Source organism: Macaca nemestrina, chromosome 8 (genome assembly GCF_043159975.1).
Source record: "Macaca nemestrina isolate mMacNem1 chromosome 8, mMacNem.hap1, whole genome shotgun sequence".
Classification (NCBI taxonomy): Eukaryota; Metazoa; Chordata; class Mammalia; order Primates; family Cercopithecidae; genus Macaca; species Macaca nemestrina.
The window spans coordinates 123342368-123362633 of NC_092132.1; the positions used below are offsets into that span (position 1 = coordinate 123342368).

The 20266-nt window shown below is 35.7% G+C and overlaps 1 protein-coding gene across 12 annotated transcripts in view; it reads right to left on the reverse strand.

Moving 5' to 3' along the window:
• Nucleotides 1–20266, reverse strand: part of LOC105481956 (WRN RecQ like helicase) — a 139230-nt gene that overhangs the window by 80101 nt on the left and 38863 nt on the right. For all 12 annotated transcript variants that reach the window (XR_011607121.1, XR_011607122.1, XM_011741746.3 and 9 more), the window contains 9 exons: nt 16399–16513; nt 11066–11495; nt 8196–8276; nt 6737–6817; nt 4091–4232; nt 3030–3105; nt 1529–1596; nt 1139–1247; nt 314–382 (listed from right to left, as the gene is read on the reverse strand). Coding sequence is in view for 10 of the 12 variants with exons in the window: in XM_011741746.3 (XP_011740048.2) it covers nt 314–382; nt 1139–1247; nt 1529–1596; nt 3030–3105; nt 4091–4232; nt 6737–6817; nt 8196–8276; nt 11066–11495; nt 16399–16513 (1171 nt within the window). In the remaining 2 variants the exon portion in view is untranslated. The remainder of the gene's footprint in view (nt 1–313; nt 383–1138; nt 1248–1528; nt 1597–3029; nt 3106–4090; nt 4233–6736; nt 6818–8195; nt 8277–11065; nt 11496–16398; nt 16514–20266) is intronic.

A 20266-nucleotide genomic window follows, 5' to 3' on the forward strand; every position in this document is an offset into this window, starting at 1 on the left:
AATGCGAATCTTATAGCCCAAGAACTGAGAATAACAGATTTCTTCAAGTTTGAAGGATTTAAAAAGTAACAGTCCTGCAAAGGTACTATAAAAAGAAAGTGCATTTTAAAATCATGGACTTTTTTTCAGGCATTTAATAAAATTTGTTTGTGTACAAAAGTCTCTCATATACCACAGACATCTGACCACATGATTAGAAATCACAGAAATTACTCACAACTTCCTCAGCAACATGTAATTCACCCATGTAACAAACTTGCTCATGCAGCCCCATGAATCCAAAATAAAAGTTGAGGGAAAAAAAATTACTCACAATTTAATGTCTGTTAGAACATTTTCTGACTGTGCTGATCCAAGGAAGCAAGTTGGGATGTTGGACATTCTATAAGAAGAAAAACAAATATTCTGGCCCCATGTACACATTACACATATCAATTTGATTCTTAAGTGAGCAAGAATAAAGAAATATAACAATGTATACTCTGATTCTTTGCTAGAACCTATTCCTTCTATCTAACTGTATGTTTGTACTCATTAACCAACAGTAGGGTAACTATAGTTAACAACAATAATACTGTATATTTCAAAGCAACTCGAAGAAAAGATTAGAAATATTCCCAGCACAAAGAAATGATAAATGTTCAAGCTGATGAAGATGAACAAATGCCCTGATTTGATCAAGTGTATTTGATATGAGTGTATCAAAATACTACAGTACCCCATGAATATGTAAAGATATTATGTATCAATTTAAAAACAGATTGCAAGCTCAGGTTGAAGAAGCTGAAAAATTTTTCATAGATAAAAAATATACTTCCATGTATACACTTCTTATCAAGCTAAAAAGCAAGCATAATAGAAACAAAATAATTTTGAGATATTCAATGTAAACCAGCATAAAGTAATAATGTTTTTTAAAAGAATTTTATCAGGGCCACCTGATAGCTTTGAATTACAGAGAACACAAGAAAGAAGATAAGCTCTTCCACTAAAGTGTCATTTATTACTAATAAAGATAAAGCAATACCTGCAGAAATGTGTTATTGTGAACTAGATTTTAACATGCATGATGGATCAGATGTTTCATCCGCAGAAGAAAAAAAGAGGGTGATGTTGCAGCAATGATAACATGACTTACTTAAGCTGTAGCACTTGGTCTTCCATCAGAGAAATAAGGGGAGAGATGACAAGGCCAATCTTGCCTACATAAACAGGTGGATACTGGAAGCACAAACTCTTTCCATATCCTTGAAATGAAAAAAATACGCTCATAGAAATAAAAATAAACCTTTGACGCTTTCATTTCTTTTTACAATGTACTTATACAGATGAATGGTCAATACTAGTATGATATCTTTCTAAAAGTTAATTGATACATAAATCTGAGCATCTGTTCTCTGTTCACTCTCTTCTATATTTTACATCATTTGTAGTTGCATTTGTATTTTGAGAGTTTAATGAAAGATTATTTCAAACTCTTCATGCTTTATTTTTAAAGGATTAGGTTATTTGCTTAAATACAACTTACCAGTTGCCATGACAGCAACATTATCTCTTCTTTCTTCCAATACTGAATGAATCACTTTCCATTGAACTCTTGAAGGTAAAAAGCAAAAAGCTATTTTGTTTTATTAATAAGAAACCCAAGGTACAAATTAAAATCCATTCAATTTTTCATTTCCTTTAATAGAATTTATTTTCGAACTTCATACATAAATCTGCACAAACTTGGAACTTTAAAACAATGAATGCCATTTGACCAACCTTCCATTCAAGCTAACTAACAACTACCATTTGGTATATGTATTAAATTTCATTACATACATCTAAAGTAAAAAACAGATTCTAAGTTTCATACTAGATATCCAAAAGAATCAATACTTCAAAATAATAAGAGAAATGTTCCAGGGACAAGAACTGACTGAAAAGGGAAATAAGGGAACTCTGTGAGGTGATGATAATGATATTTCTTGATAACAATTTGGGTTACATGGGTATGCACATGTATACTTAAAATTTGCAAATGTACACTTAAAAAGTTTTTATTTCCTTATGTGCAAATTTTACATCAAAAGAAAAAACTGTAAGTAAATATTTAACTCGTTAATAATTTACATGCTGAAATCCTTAGGCGGAAGTGTAATGGTGTCCTCAATTGACCCTGAGATGCATATTAAAACTGGAATGAATTAATGGATGGATAGAGAGTTGATACGTGATAAAACAAGTACAGTAATGATAGTAGAATTTAGGTGGTGGGAATACAGACATGCACAGAAAAAAAATTCTTTCAACTTTACTACATCTTAGAAAATTTTCTTAATATCATGGGAAAAACCAATTGGAGAGGTGGTCTTCTGGCATGCTGTTAATGACCTATTCTTAACTAAGTGCTGGCTACAGGGTGCCCAGTTTATGAAAATTCATTGATCTCTACACCATGCGCACTTTTCTGTATGTAAGACATAAATAAAAAATGTTTAAGATCAAAAGAAAAGAGGAAAGAAATACTTCAGTGGATTACATTTTAAATTCTCAGAATAGGAAAAATCCAGTCTAGATTTTCATATGCTTATTAGTTTTATTCACATTTACTTGTTCATCTCATTCTTATTCATCTCATTTAATCCTTACAAAAATGTGCCCGCTAGATGTAAACATATTTTGAGTACATTAAAATAGATAAGATTATCACTATTCCTCAAATTGTTGTATTAAGAACTTCTAATACATCTGCATGTTCTGGGTAATATACACAAAACAGGCACATAGACACTCATTTAATGAAAAACAAGTCAGTATTAAATTAACACTTTTTTATAAGTATCTTTAAACAAGTTTCTACTCAGAACTGCTCAGTTAAAGGAAAACCATTTCTCCTCACTTATAAAAAACAATTTGCAGAAATGAATTTTATAGAAATTATCACTTTGAAATAATTTTGTAGTCACACAGAAAAAACAGTGTGGCATGTATAACCATAAAGAGAATACTAAATATGTGATTTGATTAACTGAGATTATACTCACGGTTTAAAACTGGAATGGCCAAAGTACATCTTGAGGCAAGTAACTTGCTCTTCATTGGGTGCTGGCAACAAAGAGTCTTGAAATAAAATAAAATGGGCATTTATGTTCAAATAGAAAAATACCACATAGAGGGAGAAAACAGGTCATTTCATTGGCTTCTTTGAAAGAATACAGTGATAGCTATCATGGGTTAATGTTTTCTATTTTTCAATTTCAATATAAATTGGTCTTCTGGGTACCATATATGACACTTGGATTACTTTTAAGTATTAGAATTTTGTTGTGATTCACACTTTGCCAGGACTATTGAAAAAAAAAAAAACAAAACTGATGTTTTAGAATCAGGAATACTTCTAAAGGCTAACATTTAGATGTTATAACATAACAATCCAAATGTGATAATATAACCAACCTTCAATTAATGGTAATCAGAAATTACATTAGTGCTACACTAAAAAAGTCCACAGATAAAATAAAATCTTTGTTTTAGTTACCTAAAGCTAAATTTAGTTACACCTAAATTTAGTTACCAAAATCTCATTTAGTTTAGTTACCTAAATCTAATTTAGTTAGGAAAAGATAGTTACCTACATCTTTGGTCAAAATTCTAACTGCACAGCACAATGAAGTTATGTTAGCTCTGCCCAACTCACTTTCCCTGTCCACAGTGAGCTTGAAAGATTCCTGAGTAGCCAAGAAAGGGCAATACAAAGAATCAAGATAATTTACCACGAAACAATGAAAGTTCATTATTAGAGTTCTCAGCTTTAATAATTCTAAATGAGAACTATAATGATTTGGAGAAATCACATCTGTATTTAATATAAAAAAACAAAGGGAAAGGTATTTTTATTATCATAATGCAACTATTACTCTATTTTTGTAAGTAGTAAGATTGTGCTTTATGGAGACAAAAGCACTAAGGAGACAAAAGCTTATAAGGATCCAATAATTATATGCCACAAAATCCCTGACCTCCAAACCATCCAAAACTGGATCCTAAGTTAAATTCAGTGGTAGGAATCACAGGTGAGTCATTTCAAACACACTCCAGTGCTTACCCTTATCATCATCTTCTTCCTCTTCATTAGCTTCATTTTCATCATCTTCTTCTTCTTTAGTTGGAAGACCCAGATTTCTTTCCATATCTAAGCATTTAGAATGAGTTGGTTCTACCGTGCCACTATTGAGGTTTTCTAAAGACTGAAAGTTTAAAAGAAATTTTAAAAGCAAAACCACTGACAGTGTCGTATCTTTTTCACCAAACACAAAAGGACTATTATTAACAGGGCCTACAATTTTGCTGAAAGCTGGCAGATGTGCAAGCCATACTACAAAAGAACATGTGTGCTCCAGTTTAAATATGTGCTCATGAATGGTTTCTAAGGCGCAAGGCCAAAGATGGAACATTTCCAGCATAAACAAGGCTCATTAATACCATATAATAAACTGCCCCTGGGGAAAGCTATCATAAATTTTACATATGGATAATTTAAAACATTTTTTCTTTATTGCACTTCAATATTTTCGATTCCCAAGTAGTAAATGTGGATTTTAATGTTATTTTTGTAACAAGTTTCTCTATATCATGTGTCAGTCACATTATTTTTAAATAAGGCTGAAACTATAAGCAAACAATAAATGTGCTTTGGAATTCTCAAAACAACAAAAGATTCCAATCATTTTAGAAAAGGAATTTTACAAACGTGAAATGAAGTTATTTGTTTTTATTTTGGCTTGACAGTATCTGACATTCTCCCCTAAATAAAGATTATCTATTTCAAGAATATTTCAAAATTGTTTCATCTATAACATTTTTTAACCATGAAGAGACAGGAAGACTTTATTAAACTACAGTTTTTGCTTTCTCTTTTTATTAAACCTTTTATTTAATATTTTCATTTTGAAGGTTTTTTTTTAAAAAGTATGTTCATTTCAAGCCTGAAGGCAAAAAAAAGAAGTGCTTCTGTTTCTGTTTGTTTTATTTTATTCAAGTCCACACACATACTTAGAATGCATTTTTAAAATAGAGCTCTCTAATATGGGCATCCAGGTTGCTTTCTAAGAGATTTAACATATATGTTTATAGACGTCCACAAGTTTCCTATAAATGTACTATCGGAACAGTACTTCTCAGAGAAATGGATAATTAATAACAAAATACAATTCAGTATTTATGTTCTAGTTTTACTGTTAGCTAATATTTATTAAACACTTACTAAATGTCAGGCTCTCTACTAAACTCTTTACAAGCAACATCTTAAATAATAATTATAAAACTGAGTATCAAAGATGCTAAGAAACTTCCCCAAAGTCACACAGCTACTAACTGGAAAAGCTGGGATTCAAACCTACATCTGAATTCACAATCTAGTCTTTTTTTGTTGTTTAATTGAGACAGGGTCTCACTCTGTCACCCAGGCTGGAGTGCAGTGGCATGGTCACGGCTAACTGCAGCCTCAACCTCCCCAGGCTCAGGTGATCCTCCCACCTCAGCCTCCCAAGTAGCTGGGACTACAGGCGCACGCCACCACACCCAGTCAATTCTTGTATTCTTCTGTAGAGACGGGGTTTTGCCATGTTGCCCAGGCTGGTCTCAAACTCCTGGAATGAAGTGATCCTACTGCCTCGGCCTCCCAAAGTGCTGAGATTACATGACTGAGCCACCATGCCTGGCCCTAGAATATACATTCTTACTCACTACTTGGCCTCAAAACTAAAAAAGTCAGGAAATTAATCTCATTTCATAAAAATAAAAAAACTCATCAACCTAAAGATTAGGAATAAAAAAATGCATAATGGTGAACCTCTATGTTTTTCTTCATTTTTTACTTAATTTAGCTACACTGGCTTTTCTTATTATACATCTTTGGTTCATAACACCTGACAAAGAAATTAGAGGTAAAGGAATAGAAAATATATAAATTACAAACTAGTATGTTCAATCTCGATAATAAATGAGAGTAAAACTGAACCATTTAATCCATTTGAAAATTATATAAAATACCCATAGTAAATAATACCAAAGGAAGAAAGGATGATTATTGAATGTATAAAAACAAAACTTCCAAATAAAAACGGATACACATGAATTGGAAGAAAGGAAATGCAACTTCAATACTGGAGAGCTGAATCGCTACCCATATTCCAGGAAAAAATTACAAGAAAGTAACACAAGAAGGAACACAGGGCTGGATGCAGCGGCTCATGCCTGCAATCCCAGCACATTGGGAGGCTGAAGCCAGGGGATCACTTGAGCCCAGGAGTTTAAGACCACCCTGGGCAACATGGTGAAACCCCATCTCTACAAAAAATACAAAAATAAGCCAGATGTGGTGGTGCATGCCTGCAATCCCAGCTACTCGGGAGGCTCATGCAGAAGGATCACTTGAGCCCAGGAGGTGAAGGTTGCAGTGAGCCGAGATGGCGCAACTGCACTCCAGCCTGGGTGACAGAGTGAGACCCTATTTCAAAATAAAAAACAAGAAGGAACAAAGAAAGCATATTTAAAATTAGTATATTACCTCTAACCCATTATTCACAAACTACGTAAAAGAAACATGAACTGGAAAATGTGAAATCTAATGTTACGTAATTACTAGCAATTTTATTGTGGTGGAACCTGGTTTAGAATTAGTTAATATTTTACTTAATTAAATGTGCTTTGGAAAGAACTTGAAGTAATGTTTTTGTAATTGTAAACATACCTTAAGCATCTCCATTTCTAAATCTTCATCACTCTCAATTACATAGGATGTATCGTTTTCATTATTAGTGGGAGATAAATGCTTTTAAAAAAAGTATTCAGCATTAATTTCCAGTATAATTGACTTCATATCCTCTTTTCTGCAGAATAAAGCTCCTATGTACTAGATATCTTTAGACAACTTCCTCTTCCCTAATGAATATATAACACATATTTACATGTTTATATGATAGATAAAAAAAGAAGAGAGAGAAGAAGGAGCAAAGAAAGAACCAGAGAGAAAGAAAGTAATACAGTTAGGAATACAAAGTTAGATAAAGAGACAAAATAAAATCTCTGCTCTAAACAAGAATACAAAATGACAAGTTCAACTCAGGTTAAACAATGTCAAACTATGTCTCCCAAACTTTTTGAGTATAAGAACTCTTCACAACGTTGAAAAATGCCGTACAAAGAACAACAGTTGTTCTTTGACATCCACTGATTTAAAAAGATTGCAAAAAACTACTATGATTGTAATATCTTTAAATAAATCAGTATTTTACCAATAGCATTCTCTATATCATTGAAAAGTAGTGTCAGAGATGTTATTTATTCAGTCTATTGCCAATGTTTGGGTATGAGGAAACTTTTCAATAATTTGGCAATCTCCAGTAACTAAGCGTCCAACAAGATGGGATCCCCCACAAAAATCCATAAAAAGAAAACTCTCAAAAAATGCCAAACATTTAAACAGAAAGTAGGAAAAGGAAGTACAGCCTTCATTAACCTGCAAAAGGTAAGCAATAAAAAAAATTGAAAATAAACTTTTTACTAGGAAGAAAAGGTTTTTTTTAAGTTATTTTACTTCTTATTTAATAAAGAAAACAATACTAATAATTAGTACCCAATAAAAATGGCAATAATTGGTGTAAAAGATGGCAGTCAAATCATGAAATCCAAGGCCAGGTGCGGTGGCTCACACCTGTAATCCCAGCACTTTGGGAGGCCAAGGCGGGTGGATCACTTGAGGTCAGGAATTCGAGACCAGCATGGATAACATGTTGAAACCCTGTCTCTACTAAAAACATAAAAATTATCCAGGCATGATGGTGCATGCCCGTAATCCCAGCTACTCGGGAGGCTCATGCAGAAGGATCACTTGAGCCCAGGAGGTGAAGGTTGCAGTGAGCCGAGATGGCGCAACTGCACTCCAGCCTGGGTGACAGAGTGAGACCCTATTTCAAAATAAAAAACAAGAAGGAACAAGAAAAGCACATTTAAAATTAGTATATTATCTCTAACCCATTATTTATAGACTATGTAAAAGAAAAATGAATTGGAAAATGTGAAATCTAATGTTACATAATTACTAGCAATTTTATTGTGGTGGAACCTGGTTTAGAATTAGTTAATATTTTACTTAATTAAATGTGCTTTGGAAAGAACTTGAAGTAATGTTTTTGTAATTGTAAACATACCTTAAGCATCTCCATTTCTAAATCTTCATCACTCTCAATTACATAGGACGTATCGTTTTCATTATTAGTGGGAGACAAATGCTTTAAAAAAAGTATTAAGCATTAATTTCCAGTATAATTGACTTCATATCCTCTTTTCTGCAGAATAAAGCTCCTATGTACTAGATATCTTTAGACAACTTCCTCTTCCCTAATGGATATATAATATATATTTACATGTTTATGTGATAGATAAAAAAGGGAGAGAAGAATGAACAAAGAAACAGAGAACCAAAGAGAAAGAAAGAAATATAGTTAGGAATACAAAGTTAGATAAAGAGACAAAATAAAATCCCTGCTCTAAACAAGAATACAAAATGACAAGTTCAACTCAGGTTAAACAATGTCAAACTGTGTCTCCCAAACTTTTTGAGTATAAGAACTCTTCACAACGTTGAAAAATGCCGTACAAAGAACAATAGTAGTTCTTTGACATCCACTGATTTAAAAAAGATTGGAAAAAACTACTATGATTGTAGTATCTTTAAATAAATCAGTATTTTACCAATAGCATTCTCTATATCATTGAAAAGTAGTGTCAGAGATGTTATTTATTCAGTCTATTGCCAATGTTTGGGTATGAGGAAACTTTTCAATAATTTGGCAATCTCCAGGAACTAAGCGTCCAACAAGATGGGATTCCGCGACAAAAATCCATAGAAAGAAAACCCTCAAAAAATGCCAAATATTTAAACAGGAAGTAGGAAAAAGAAGTACAGCCTTTATTAACCTGCAAAATTTAAGCAATAAAAAAAACTGAAAATAAGCTTTTTACTAGGAAAAAAAGTTCTATTTTTTAAAAGTTCTTTTACTTCTTATTTAATGAATAAAGAAAACAATACTAATAATTGGTACCCAATAAAAAATGGCAATAATTGGTGTAAAAGATGTCAGCCAAATCACGAAATCTAAGGCCAGGTGCAGTGACTCACACCTGTAATCCCAGCACTTTGGGAGGCCAAGGCAGGCGGATCACTTGAGGTCAGGAGTTCGAGATCAGCATGGCCAACATGGTGAAACCCCGTCTCTACTAAAAATACAAAAATTAGCCAGGTGTGGTGGTGGGTACCTATAATCCCAGCTACTTGGGAGGCTGAGGTAGGAGAATCACTTGAATTAGGGAGGCGGAGGTTTCAGTGAGCTGAGATTGTGCCACCGCACTCCAGCTTGGGTGACAGAGCTAGATTCCATCTCAAAAAAAAAAAAAAGTCATGAAATCCTGGTAATTCTATAATACTATATGAAACATATCACTTAAAGTGTATACCTAATAAAAATTCCTAGAATATCAAAGGGAAATGCAGATGTTAGCAAAAACTGATATTTCCCAGAAGGGGAACATCCTTTATGAATGGTTGGTATGAGAATATTTTGAAAATCATTTTAAAATGAAATGCATGTATATACTGATGGAAGTGATTACTAATAGTTACCAAAATATAGATAATTGCTCAAATACTAAAATTATTGTTGCCATTAGAAAAATGATGGTGAAATAACTCTAATTAAATGGTCAAATCTAACCTTTTTTTTTTTTTTTTTTTTGAGACGGAGTCTTGCTCTTTCGCCCAGGCTAGGGTGTAGTGGTGCAATCTCAGCTCACTGCAAGCTCCGCCTCTTGGGTTCACACTATTCTCCTGCCTCAGCCTCCTGAGTAGCTGGGGCTACAGGCACGCACCACCACGTCCGGCTAATTTTTTTGGATTTTTAGTAGAGACGGGGTTTCACCGTGTGAGCCAGGATGGTCTCGAGCTCCTGACCTTGTGATCTGCCCACCTTGGCCTCCCAAAGTGCTGGGATTACAGGCGTAAGCCACTGCGCCTGGCCTCAAATCTGATTTTTTTAAAAACTTATTTATCGTGAAATGAAATATAAAATTTCAGAGAATATAGGCAACAAGTAATTTTGTAAACTAATGAAAAACAAATGAGAAATTAAGAAATTAATTTAATGAAGAAGTTAAGGGAAAAAAATCTGACTCTGAGATGACAGTAAAACTATAGTGTCAGGCAAAAGCATCAGGAGTTTATTAGAAACCCTCTTACATGAGCAAGTAAAGAAATTCTGGACCAGGCACAGTGACCCACACTTATAATCCCAACACTTTGGGAGGTCAAGGAAGGTGGATCACTTGAGTCCAGGAGTTGAAGACCAGTCTGGGCAACAGAGCGAAACCCCATCTCTACAAAAAATTACAAAAATCAGCTGAGTGTAGTGGCCCAGGCCTGTGTTCCCAGCTACTAGGGAGGCTGAGGTGAAAGGATCACTTAAGCCCAGGAGTTGAAGGCTGCAGGCAGCCAAGATCGCACCACTGCACTCCAGCTGGGGTGACAGAGCAAGACCCTGTCTCAAAAAAAAAAGAAAAAAGAAAAAAAGTCTGTATAAAGAAATAAAACACACCCCCAAAAATCAAAGTCAGAAGAGTAAACACTAGTAGATATGAAGAGAATCCACAAAAAGCAGAGATATTATGAAAAAAGCATACGAAATTATAAAATAGTGAACTACTACAAATGTCTGTTGACACTATAAAATCTTTCCACTACACAATGCTGCACATCATACTAAGTCAGGAGCAGCAAACTATGGCTCACAAGCCAAATATGGCCCACTATCTGTTTTTATAGATAAAGTTTCATTGAAACACAGACAGGCACAATTGTTTACATTTGTCTGTGGCTGCTTTCACACTACAATAGCAGAACTGAGTAACTGCCACAGAGACTGAATGTCCCACAAAGCCTAAAATATTTACTATCTGCCCCTTTACAGGAATAAAGTCAGCCAGACCCTACTAATAACTAAAAATGTGCTTCCTCTTTATTTAGTACCTCAGTAGATTTATAAGCAATATCACTAAGATATTTTTCCTGAGCCTGCTGTTCCAAAATTTGGAGTTCATGTTCTGTAATATCTAACGACATCAAACAAGCTCTTTCCATATTCTCTTTCAATTTATTGTCTTCTACTCCTTCTTCAAATCCATCTTCTTTTCGTTCCACTTTATTTCCAAGTACATCTTCTCCACCATGTTTAGCTAAATGATCAAGTGTTGGGTCCCATGTTTCATCTTCAACATTAATAAAAATTTTATGTTCTCCAATTTGTTTCTGTTGTACTCCCCCAGTAGTTGAATCTTCAAAGGATAGTAAGTTTAAATTATTGCTAGGCCTCAGTTCAGTCTCAATGTTAGTAGACCCAATTATCATCTTCCTCAGTGAATACAGATTTTCTGAAATATCCTTTAGTAAGATAGAAACTCTAAAAAAATAGAAAGATTAATTGAACTTTAATTGCATTAACTATAAGGACAAATTGTGAAGCATTTTAATAAGTAAAAGCTTTCTAAGTTGACCTTCACTTAAAAGATCAATAGTATTAAGACTGTTCTTCATTCCCTAATGCCCACATATAATTACAGCTTACAGGCTACTCTCTAGCATCGAGGCACTTCTGTACCAACAGTTGACTTGTATGTTTACTAAGAGTCAGTAGTGCTTGATCCCAAATTTGTTTATGCCAACTATATATTTTTTTGTTGATTAATTTGATTAATTTAATTAATGTAAAGTAAGTTGATGATACATGATCACCAAAAAAAAAAAAAAAACCTATTTCATTACATTCTAAGTTGAATATACAGAAAGATTCTTTAAATTTCTTTTTTGTTAAAAAAAAAAAAAAGGTGTTTGATAAACTATGATAAAAGAACCCTAAAAGTCTCAAGGAAAATCATAATGCCTAGGACTCTACACTAAGATTACTTCAAGTGTCTTAATTTTTCACTCTGTCTTAAAGAATTGGAAATTGTAGACGGTACACTATAGGTGTGGTTTAAACAAGAAACACCATGCAGAACTCCAAAGAGCTGGCCTGCATATAACGAAAAAGCCTTGACATATACAAAAAGATTGGGAACAAACAAACATTAACATTTTAAGTTAAAAGAAAATTTGGAGCGGGCGCAGTGGCTCATGCCTATAATCCCAGCACTTTGGGAGGCTGAGACAGGTAAATCACTTGAGGTCAGGAGTTCGAGACCAGTCTTGCCAACATGACAAAACCCTGTCTCTACTAAAAATACAAAAATTAGCCAGACGTGGTGGCACGTGCCTGTAATCTCAACTACTCAGGAGGCTGAGGCAGGAGAACTGCTTGAATCCCGTAGGCAGAGGTCCCAGTGAACTGAGGTAGTGCCACTGCATTCCAGCCTGGGCAACAAGAGCAATATTCCATCTCAAAAAAGAAAGAAAATTTGATGATCCCGTTTTGCCTAATGGTTTCACTTCACTGATCAATTACTAGTCCCAACTGGAACAAGTAAGAGTGTTTGTGCTCTAATTTGAAAATGATGCTGTTTTGCATCTCCAAAAATCTCGAAACTCTACATTTTTGGAACAGAAAAAATCAATTTCCCATCAGTAGGCAAATATAACAAGTGAGAAAATATGGATAGGATGCATATAAATAAATATGAGCTGAATTTCTTAGCTCCTTAATTGCAGCTGCTAATGTATAACATTTTAACTAAGTAAGTTTAAATGACTATATTATAACCCAACCTAGTTAGTTGGAATGGAAAACGACTGCTAGAGTGTAAAATGAGGCACAACATCTTGTCTATTTGTTGTAGAGCTTATTAAAGTACTTCATAAAAGCAGAAATTAGTGGAAGTGAAGGGATTATGATAGGCAGGGACGTGTTTTACTCCTTAATTAGTGATTTTGTTTAGGTCTTCTAATATTTATGTATTTAATATCAATGCTTAATAAAATCTGACATGCCTTTTAAAATTTTATACTAATGACTCAAGTAAAAATTTGATCCTTCAGGGGAATAAACTACCAAAAGTGCTAAGTGGTTTCATGCGTTATTTCCAGTTACTTCTATCACTGAAAACACCACTCCAAAGTTGGGCTCAAGCTTAAGTAGACAAAGTCTACATTAACACAAACAAAATCAAGAGCAAAATTAAATTCAAAAACTAAAAACACACTAATGTTATCTAATTTAAACATTCTAAAATTCTATAAATCTTATAAAGAACTTTTAGCCTTACATGCAGCCACTCAAATGTTAAAATTACATGCAAATAGTTTAGTAGGAACAGGTATGTGATACAGTTTAATTGTTACATGGACAGGAAATGGTGTCACATACAAAACAGCAACAGTGGCACAGATTGACTATCAAGAGTGTAAGGGCTCATTTATCAGGCCCTGACATCAGGGAATATAACATGTGTTATGTAAGATAACTAATATTTACTCTAACAAATACCAAGGCTGTCCTGCCTTCTTCAGTAAGGCACAGTGTACTTTTCCTTCTTCTTCAGGATTGTTATTATGCATATTAGTAGCCTGCAGACAGCCTTAGCACCCAGGAGAATGTCAAGTACACGACAGCAATAGAAGAGATATATACTGAATTTAAATCAGTGACTAAGCAGTACTATACACTGCCAATACCTTCAGAGTCCACTGAAGCATAAAGCTGCTCCCTTCTGTAACAAACTTCAAACCGTTCTATTTTAAGAGTTCTTAGTTCGAATTTTTATAGTTTTGTTCACTCTTTCACAGATTGTCAGCTGTCACTTCCACCTACTGTCATGTGCATATCATTAGTTATTTACACCATTTTCACTTTAACTCGGTACCCAAGCTTGTCAAGCAAAACGTGGCCTCATGCACTCCACTGGAAATGCAGAAAGTAAGCTGGAATACATGCTTATAGCATTATTTTGACTGCTCAGAGGTCTTTTTCGTTCTCTCCTGGTTCTGAGGTGTCATCTAGATACATTAGATATTACTGTGGACTGGTTACAAAGAACATGAAATAAGAGACTAATTATTGTTTTCACACTAAAACTTCGCAAGACCCAGTTTTTCCCATTCCCAAGTTTTAAGAAAACCCATTTAGCTTCAATATGTAAAAAATAATTATATAAATTGATAATTCTTGTCATACCCAACTAAATCAGAGTCAAGGGCCAAGAGAAAAAAAGCACTCAAGGCACATAACATTACTTTAAGAATATAATTTTCTGGGAGCCTACTTTCTGAAACTGCCTATTATAACCTAAAACCAGTTTTATCTAATAGATACTGAAACAACCTGCTGCAACTCTAAGACTAGTTTTACCCACCACAGTCACTAACCAATTCAGAGCTTCCAACTCACCAAAATTTACTAGTGCCAAAGAACTTTCTGGAAAAACAATACGTAACATTTTCCTTTTTATATAACCTCCAAACTTCTCTTCGTTGTTCAGAGATACCAAAGACCACCCAGTCTGTGTATATGCCCCAAATTTAATTCTTGCTTCCCAAATAAAACATTTTCAATTTAATGATCTGTCTCTATATTTTACTTGACCTCAACAGATATTACGAAGCAAAGCATTAAGCATATGTGATTTACATCCAGTAGATATTTTAATTGCTAGTACAAAAATCTGAAATGCATGTAAAAGTCACGTAAAAGGTGACTGCTCTAATTTCATGGAGGGAAAAATGTATAAATGAGTAAGAAATGGCTTTACTAGTATCCTCCCCCATTTGAAAGTTATATCTTTCAGGCCGGGCATGGTGGCTCACGCCTATAATCCCAGCACTTTCGGAGGCCGAGGCGGGCAGATCATGAGGTGAGGAGATCGAGACCATCCTGGCTAACATGGTGAAACTCCTCTCTACTAAAAATAAAAAAAAATAGACGGGCGTGGTGGCGGGTGCCTGTAGTCCCAGCTACTCGGGAGGCTAAGGCAGGAGAATGGCGTGAACCCGGGAGGCAGAGCTTGCAGTGAGCCGAGACTGTGCCACTGCACTCCAGCCTTGGCAACAGAGCGAGACTCCGTCCCAAAAAAAAAAAAAAAAAAAAGTTACATCTTTCAGAAATTCTCCAAGTTGCATTAAAAATTACCAAAACAGGGCCAGGCGCGGTGCCTCACGCCTGTAATCCCAGCACTTTGGGAGGCCGAAGCGGGTGGATCGTGAGGTCAGGAAATTGAGACCATCCTGGCTAACACGGTGAAACTCCGTCTCTACTAAAAATAGAAAAAAATCAGCCAGTCATGATGGCGGGTGCCTGTAGTCCCAGCTACTCAGGAGGCTGAGGCAGGAGAATGGCCTGAACCTGGGAGGCGGAGGTTGCAGGGAGCTGAGATTGCACCACTACACTCCAGCCTGGGCGACAGAGCCAGACGCCATCTCAAAAAAAAAAAAAAAGAAAGAAAAAGAAAAAAAAAAATTACCAAAACAAATTCTAGGGGGACAAATTACTTTGACAAAAAAGCTAAATTTATATATCATGGTTTTAAATCTCAATCAAATCTATCACAAATCTTATCCAGAAAAGCATACATTAACTGCACTTTTTCAGTCAGAATTCTTTCTATTTCAAGTAAGAGTTTCACATTTCTACAAAGTATTTTTTGGCCCAAAATTACATTACCACATTCTAATTGTTCATTGTTCCAGAGCATTCCTGCTTTTAGAGATTTAACAAGGAAGTCATCCTGCAATTAAGGCCAAGACAAGGTCTGATTCCAAAAAGACACAGCACCTGTATTCCAAGATCTATTAATCTGTATAACATTTGATCCAACTTTTTTAAGTTACCTAGTGCTTTAGCTATAAAAGAATCTCTAAAATTGCAATGTCTTTTGTTCTAATAATCTATTTAATTAAGTAGAATTCTTAAGTAATAATCAGATAATAACAGAAAATGAGGCTACTAAGTATGAAGTTGCTTTTGGTCACTATAGATTTCAAGTGACCAAACTATAAATGTTATCAAATGAAAGATACTCATTAACAGAAAGAAAATGACAACTTTGAATCTTAAATATTTTCCTTAATGTATACTTATTTTGCTTTCACAAAAAATATAATATAGATATAATTTCAAAATGTATAATATGAATACAATTTCTATTCCTTTGTTTCATAAAACATCGTACAAAGCAGACAGAAAAGGCTTAAACCTTTGGATTCACTATTTAACAACTGGAAAGATAGCTCTCAAATTTATGCATCAGTCTGTGTGTGAGTATTCAAGCAAATTTCTATGAGTCAACCTTAATAAATAGTATTCTTCACATACAGGAAAATGTAATTTAAAAAAAACAGAATTGATTTAAATTCAAAAAAAAACGGTAATATTTAACCTCTGTGGGTTTTCCAATTTACTGAAAGCATCAGGAAGATGCTTAGCCAGATCCATCACTTCCTCAGAGATTGAAGTCAACTGTTTGTTCATGTCGCTAAGTAGGATTTCTTCCTCTAGGAAAAAAAAAAAAAAAAAAAAAAAATCAATATTAATTTTCAAACCACAAAGCAGAGATATTCATTCAGCCACTTCATTAAATAATATTAGGGCTCAAATTTTCATTTTCTTTCCTTAAATGAATTCCAACAAAAAGACCTTCTTATTCAATCCCCAATTTGCCTCAGCTGCTTTCCCTCTCTTTCAAATTTGTACTGTTTCAATTTAAAGTAAATTCCAAATGATCTGCAGTCATATGTATTATAACCCAGCAGTTATTGGCCTAGGCAGAAGGAGAAGGTGGAAATGAGAATCTGAACCCGTCTGTACTATTGCAAAATCAGAAGTCAGTATAACACCATGTATGCTGCTACTTAATAATACTGTTTAGTAAGCACAGCCTTCTCCAACAGTCATCCCTCATGCCTTCATTCCCAGTCATCACCAAAATAAAATGCAAGCCCTTCCTTTTTTTTTTTGAGACAGAGTCTCACTCTGTCGCCCAGGCTGGAGTGCAGTGGCGCGATCTCGGCTCACTGCAACCTCCACCTCCTGGCTTCAAGCGATTCTCATTCCCTAGCCCCTGGAATAGCTGGGACTACAGGCATGTGCCACCATGCCCAGCTAATTTTTTTTTTTTTTTTTTTTTTTTTGTATTTCTAGTAGAGACAGTGTTTCGCCATGGTGGCCAGGCTGGTCTCCAACTTCCGGCCTCAAGTGATCCGCCCACCTTGGCCTTCCAAACTGCTGGGATTACAGGCATGAGCTACCAACCCGGTCAAAATAAAATGTAAGCCTTCCTAATCAGTGATCATCTTCCAAATTCTCAACTTCATCCTGCCTGGCACATCATTTGCCATCAACAGCACAAAGCCTGCCCTGCTTTACCAAACACTTCCCCTGCTTAGAATTTATTCATCATCATTTCTCTTGTCCTTCAAAAGCTCATCTCCTCTGAAGCCTATGAGATAGAGCTACATAACCTGCTATTTGTGATTACTACAGTTATCTTGTCATCTCCAAACTGCATCCTTTCATCCCTTAGAGATCTTAACGCCTGATTCATTAACTGACTTTCCCTCCACTACTATTCCTGTGATAACTGCCAGTGACTTCAACATCCACAGGCCAGTTCCTTGACCCCTGCATTTCCGACAATCTTTTCTTCAACAGACCTTAGCCACTCCATTCCACAGTCATACTGTTGACCTTATAATTGCCAATAAAATCACCACTTCCAGACTTCAACTGTAAGCCTTCCACCCTGAGAACACCAGCATACCTATCTTTCCTTCCAGCATGCTTTCCCCAACAATACTTTGACACTTGCAGAACCAAATGCATTGATCCTATCACCTTTTCCTTACCTATCGCCCTCCCTACTCCCACTCCCCACTGAGCCTTCCATTTCTCTCTTACCCACAATACAGTAATCATTCCTTTGTATCTATAGACTCTCAACTCCTTTGCTCTTCCCTCCCTCCACGGTAATTACCTGGCAAAACCTCTACTCTTAATAAAACCCACTTTTTTTTTTTTACCTACCTGAGGCCTACACCCAAGCAGTTGAATATAGTTGAAAATAAAGCACATCGATGATGACACAAGTTATTTTAAACTCAGGACACAGATTTCAAATGCACCCTCAGCCCTGACTGTTAATTCTTCTGTTTCCCACTCTCAAAATGACTATTTCAAACATCTTCCTTTCTTTGTGAACCTCCAACACCTGTGAGAACAACTTCACCTCTTATTTCACTAAGAAAAATGAAACAATAAGAGAATTACCTCATCTTCCCACTTTTCAATTTGCTATTCAGTCTTCAGATCTCTACTCCCATTTATAGCAAAATTCCTTGAAAGAGTTGTCTATACTCACTCTCTCAAATTTTCTGCTCCCATTTCCTCCCAAACCAACTCCAACTAAGTTTTCACCCAAATCAGTAGAGCAAAGCTGCTTTTGAAAAGGTTACTGATGGGCCGGGCGTGGTGGCTCAGGCCTGTAATCCTAGCACTTGCGAGGCCAAGGCGGGTGGATCATGAGGTCAAGAGATCTAGAGCACCCTGGCTAACATGGTGAAACCCCATCTCTCCTAAAAATACAAAAAAATTAGCCAGGTGTGGTGGCCGGCGCCTGTAGTCCCAGCTACTCGGGAGGCTGAGGCAGCAAAACAGCGTGAACCCAAGAGGCGGAGCTTGCAGCGAGCCGAGATTGCGCCACTGCACTCCAGCATGGGCGACTGAGCAAGACTCTGTCTCAAAAAAAAAAAAAAAGAAAAGAAAAAGTTATTGATGGCCTCTACACCATCCAACCTAACTTAATTCTAGACTCTCATCTTACTCAACTTCTCCAAATGATTTAAAGCAACTGACAACTTCTTCCCATTTAAAACATTTTCTTCAGGTGGCTTCAGAACTAAACACCTCCTGTACTTCCCTCCTTCATTAGTGGTCCTCCCAGTCCTCTTTGCTGCTCTCTCCTCATCTTCCCAACCTCTAAATGCTGGTGTGCCTTTGAGGTCAATATCACGTCTATTCTTTATTTCATTCACTCCCTATTTTATCTCATTCAGTCTCACTGCTTTAACTACCATCGGATCTGAATTACATCTCCAACCTCAACCTTGAACTTTGGGATCATATTTCCAACTAAGACATTCTCTTGGATACCAATAATCATCTAAAACTTAGGATATGCAACTCTGAAATCTAAAGTTTTCTCACCCAAACCTGTTCTTCTCATAATCTGTCCACTATAACTGACCTTTCCATTCATCAGATGATCTGACCAAAATATCTTAACGTTCTATCAATCTTCACACCTCACCCCTTACAGGGAATTCATCAGCAAATCCCTCACAATATATATCTTCCAAATATCTACAGAAGCTACCACTTCTCATCACCTCTATTGCTACCAGTCTAATCCAAACAATTATTGTCTATTGCCTGGGCTGTTACAATAGCCTCCAAACTCTCTGCCAAAATGCCCTGGGGCTAAACATTTTTCCTTTTACGACAACCAGAAAAATCTTTCTAAAATAAAATTTTAATTATATAATTATTCTGCTCCAAACCCCCTATGGGTTTCCCATCACCCATCATCGTATTTATTTTCATTAATAAGAAATGAAGTCAGATCCACAGCCTACAAGGCCCTACGTGATGTGGCCCAAGTTCCTTTTCTAGCCTCATTTCCTGCCACTCTTACCCTCACTCATTTCATTCAGTTATATGCACTGTTCCTCCAAACAAGCCAGCCAATCACCCTAGGAGGTTTTGCACTTTCTTCCCTCTAATCCTGCTATGGTCTTCCTTCAGATAACCACACGGCTCCCTCACTTCACCCAAAGGAAATGAAGGGGTGTGGTTCGTTTGGCTTGTAAATTTTCCCAAGCAACTCTAACAGTGCCTGACACATAAGCACCCAACAAATAAGTGTTATATGAATCAATAAACATTCCCTTTCCAAACTAACCTTCTAGAAGAACAGTTGTTTACACATGCCTTAGTTATTTCTAAAACAACTAAAACAAGCTTCCAAGAAAATGTTGTTTTCAAGCCAGACGCAGTGGCCTGAAACCCAAGGTATTCAGGAGGCTGAGGCAGGAGGATCGCTTGAGGCCATGAGTCTGAGCCAGGCTGGGCAACATAATGAGAACCTGTCTCTGTTTCCACATTCCTTAGATCTAACTTACTCCTCTATTCACATTAACATGATTTCCTCCTACCTCATTCTCTTGCTATGGTTATAGGACCTTCATGTTACC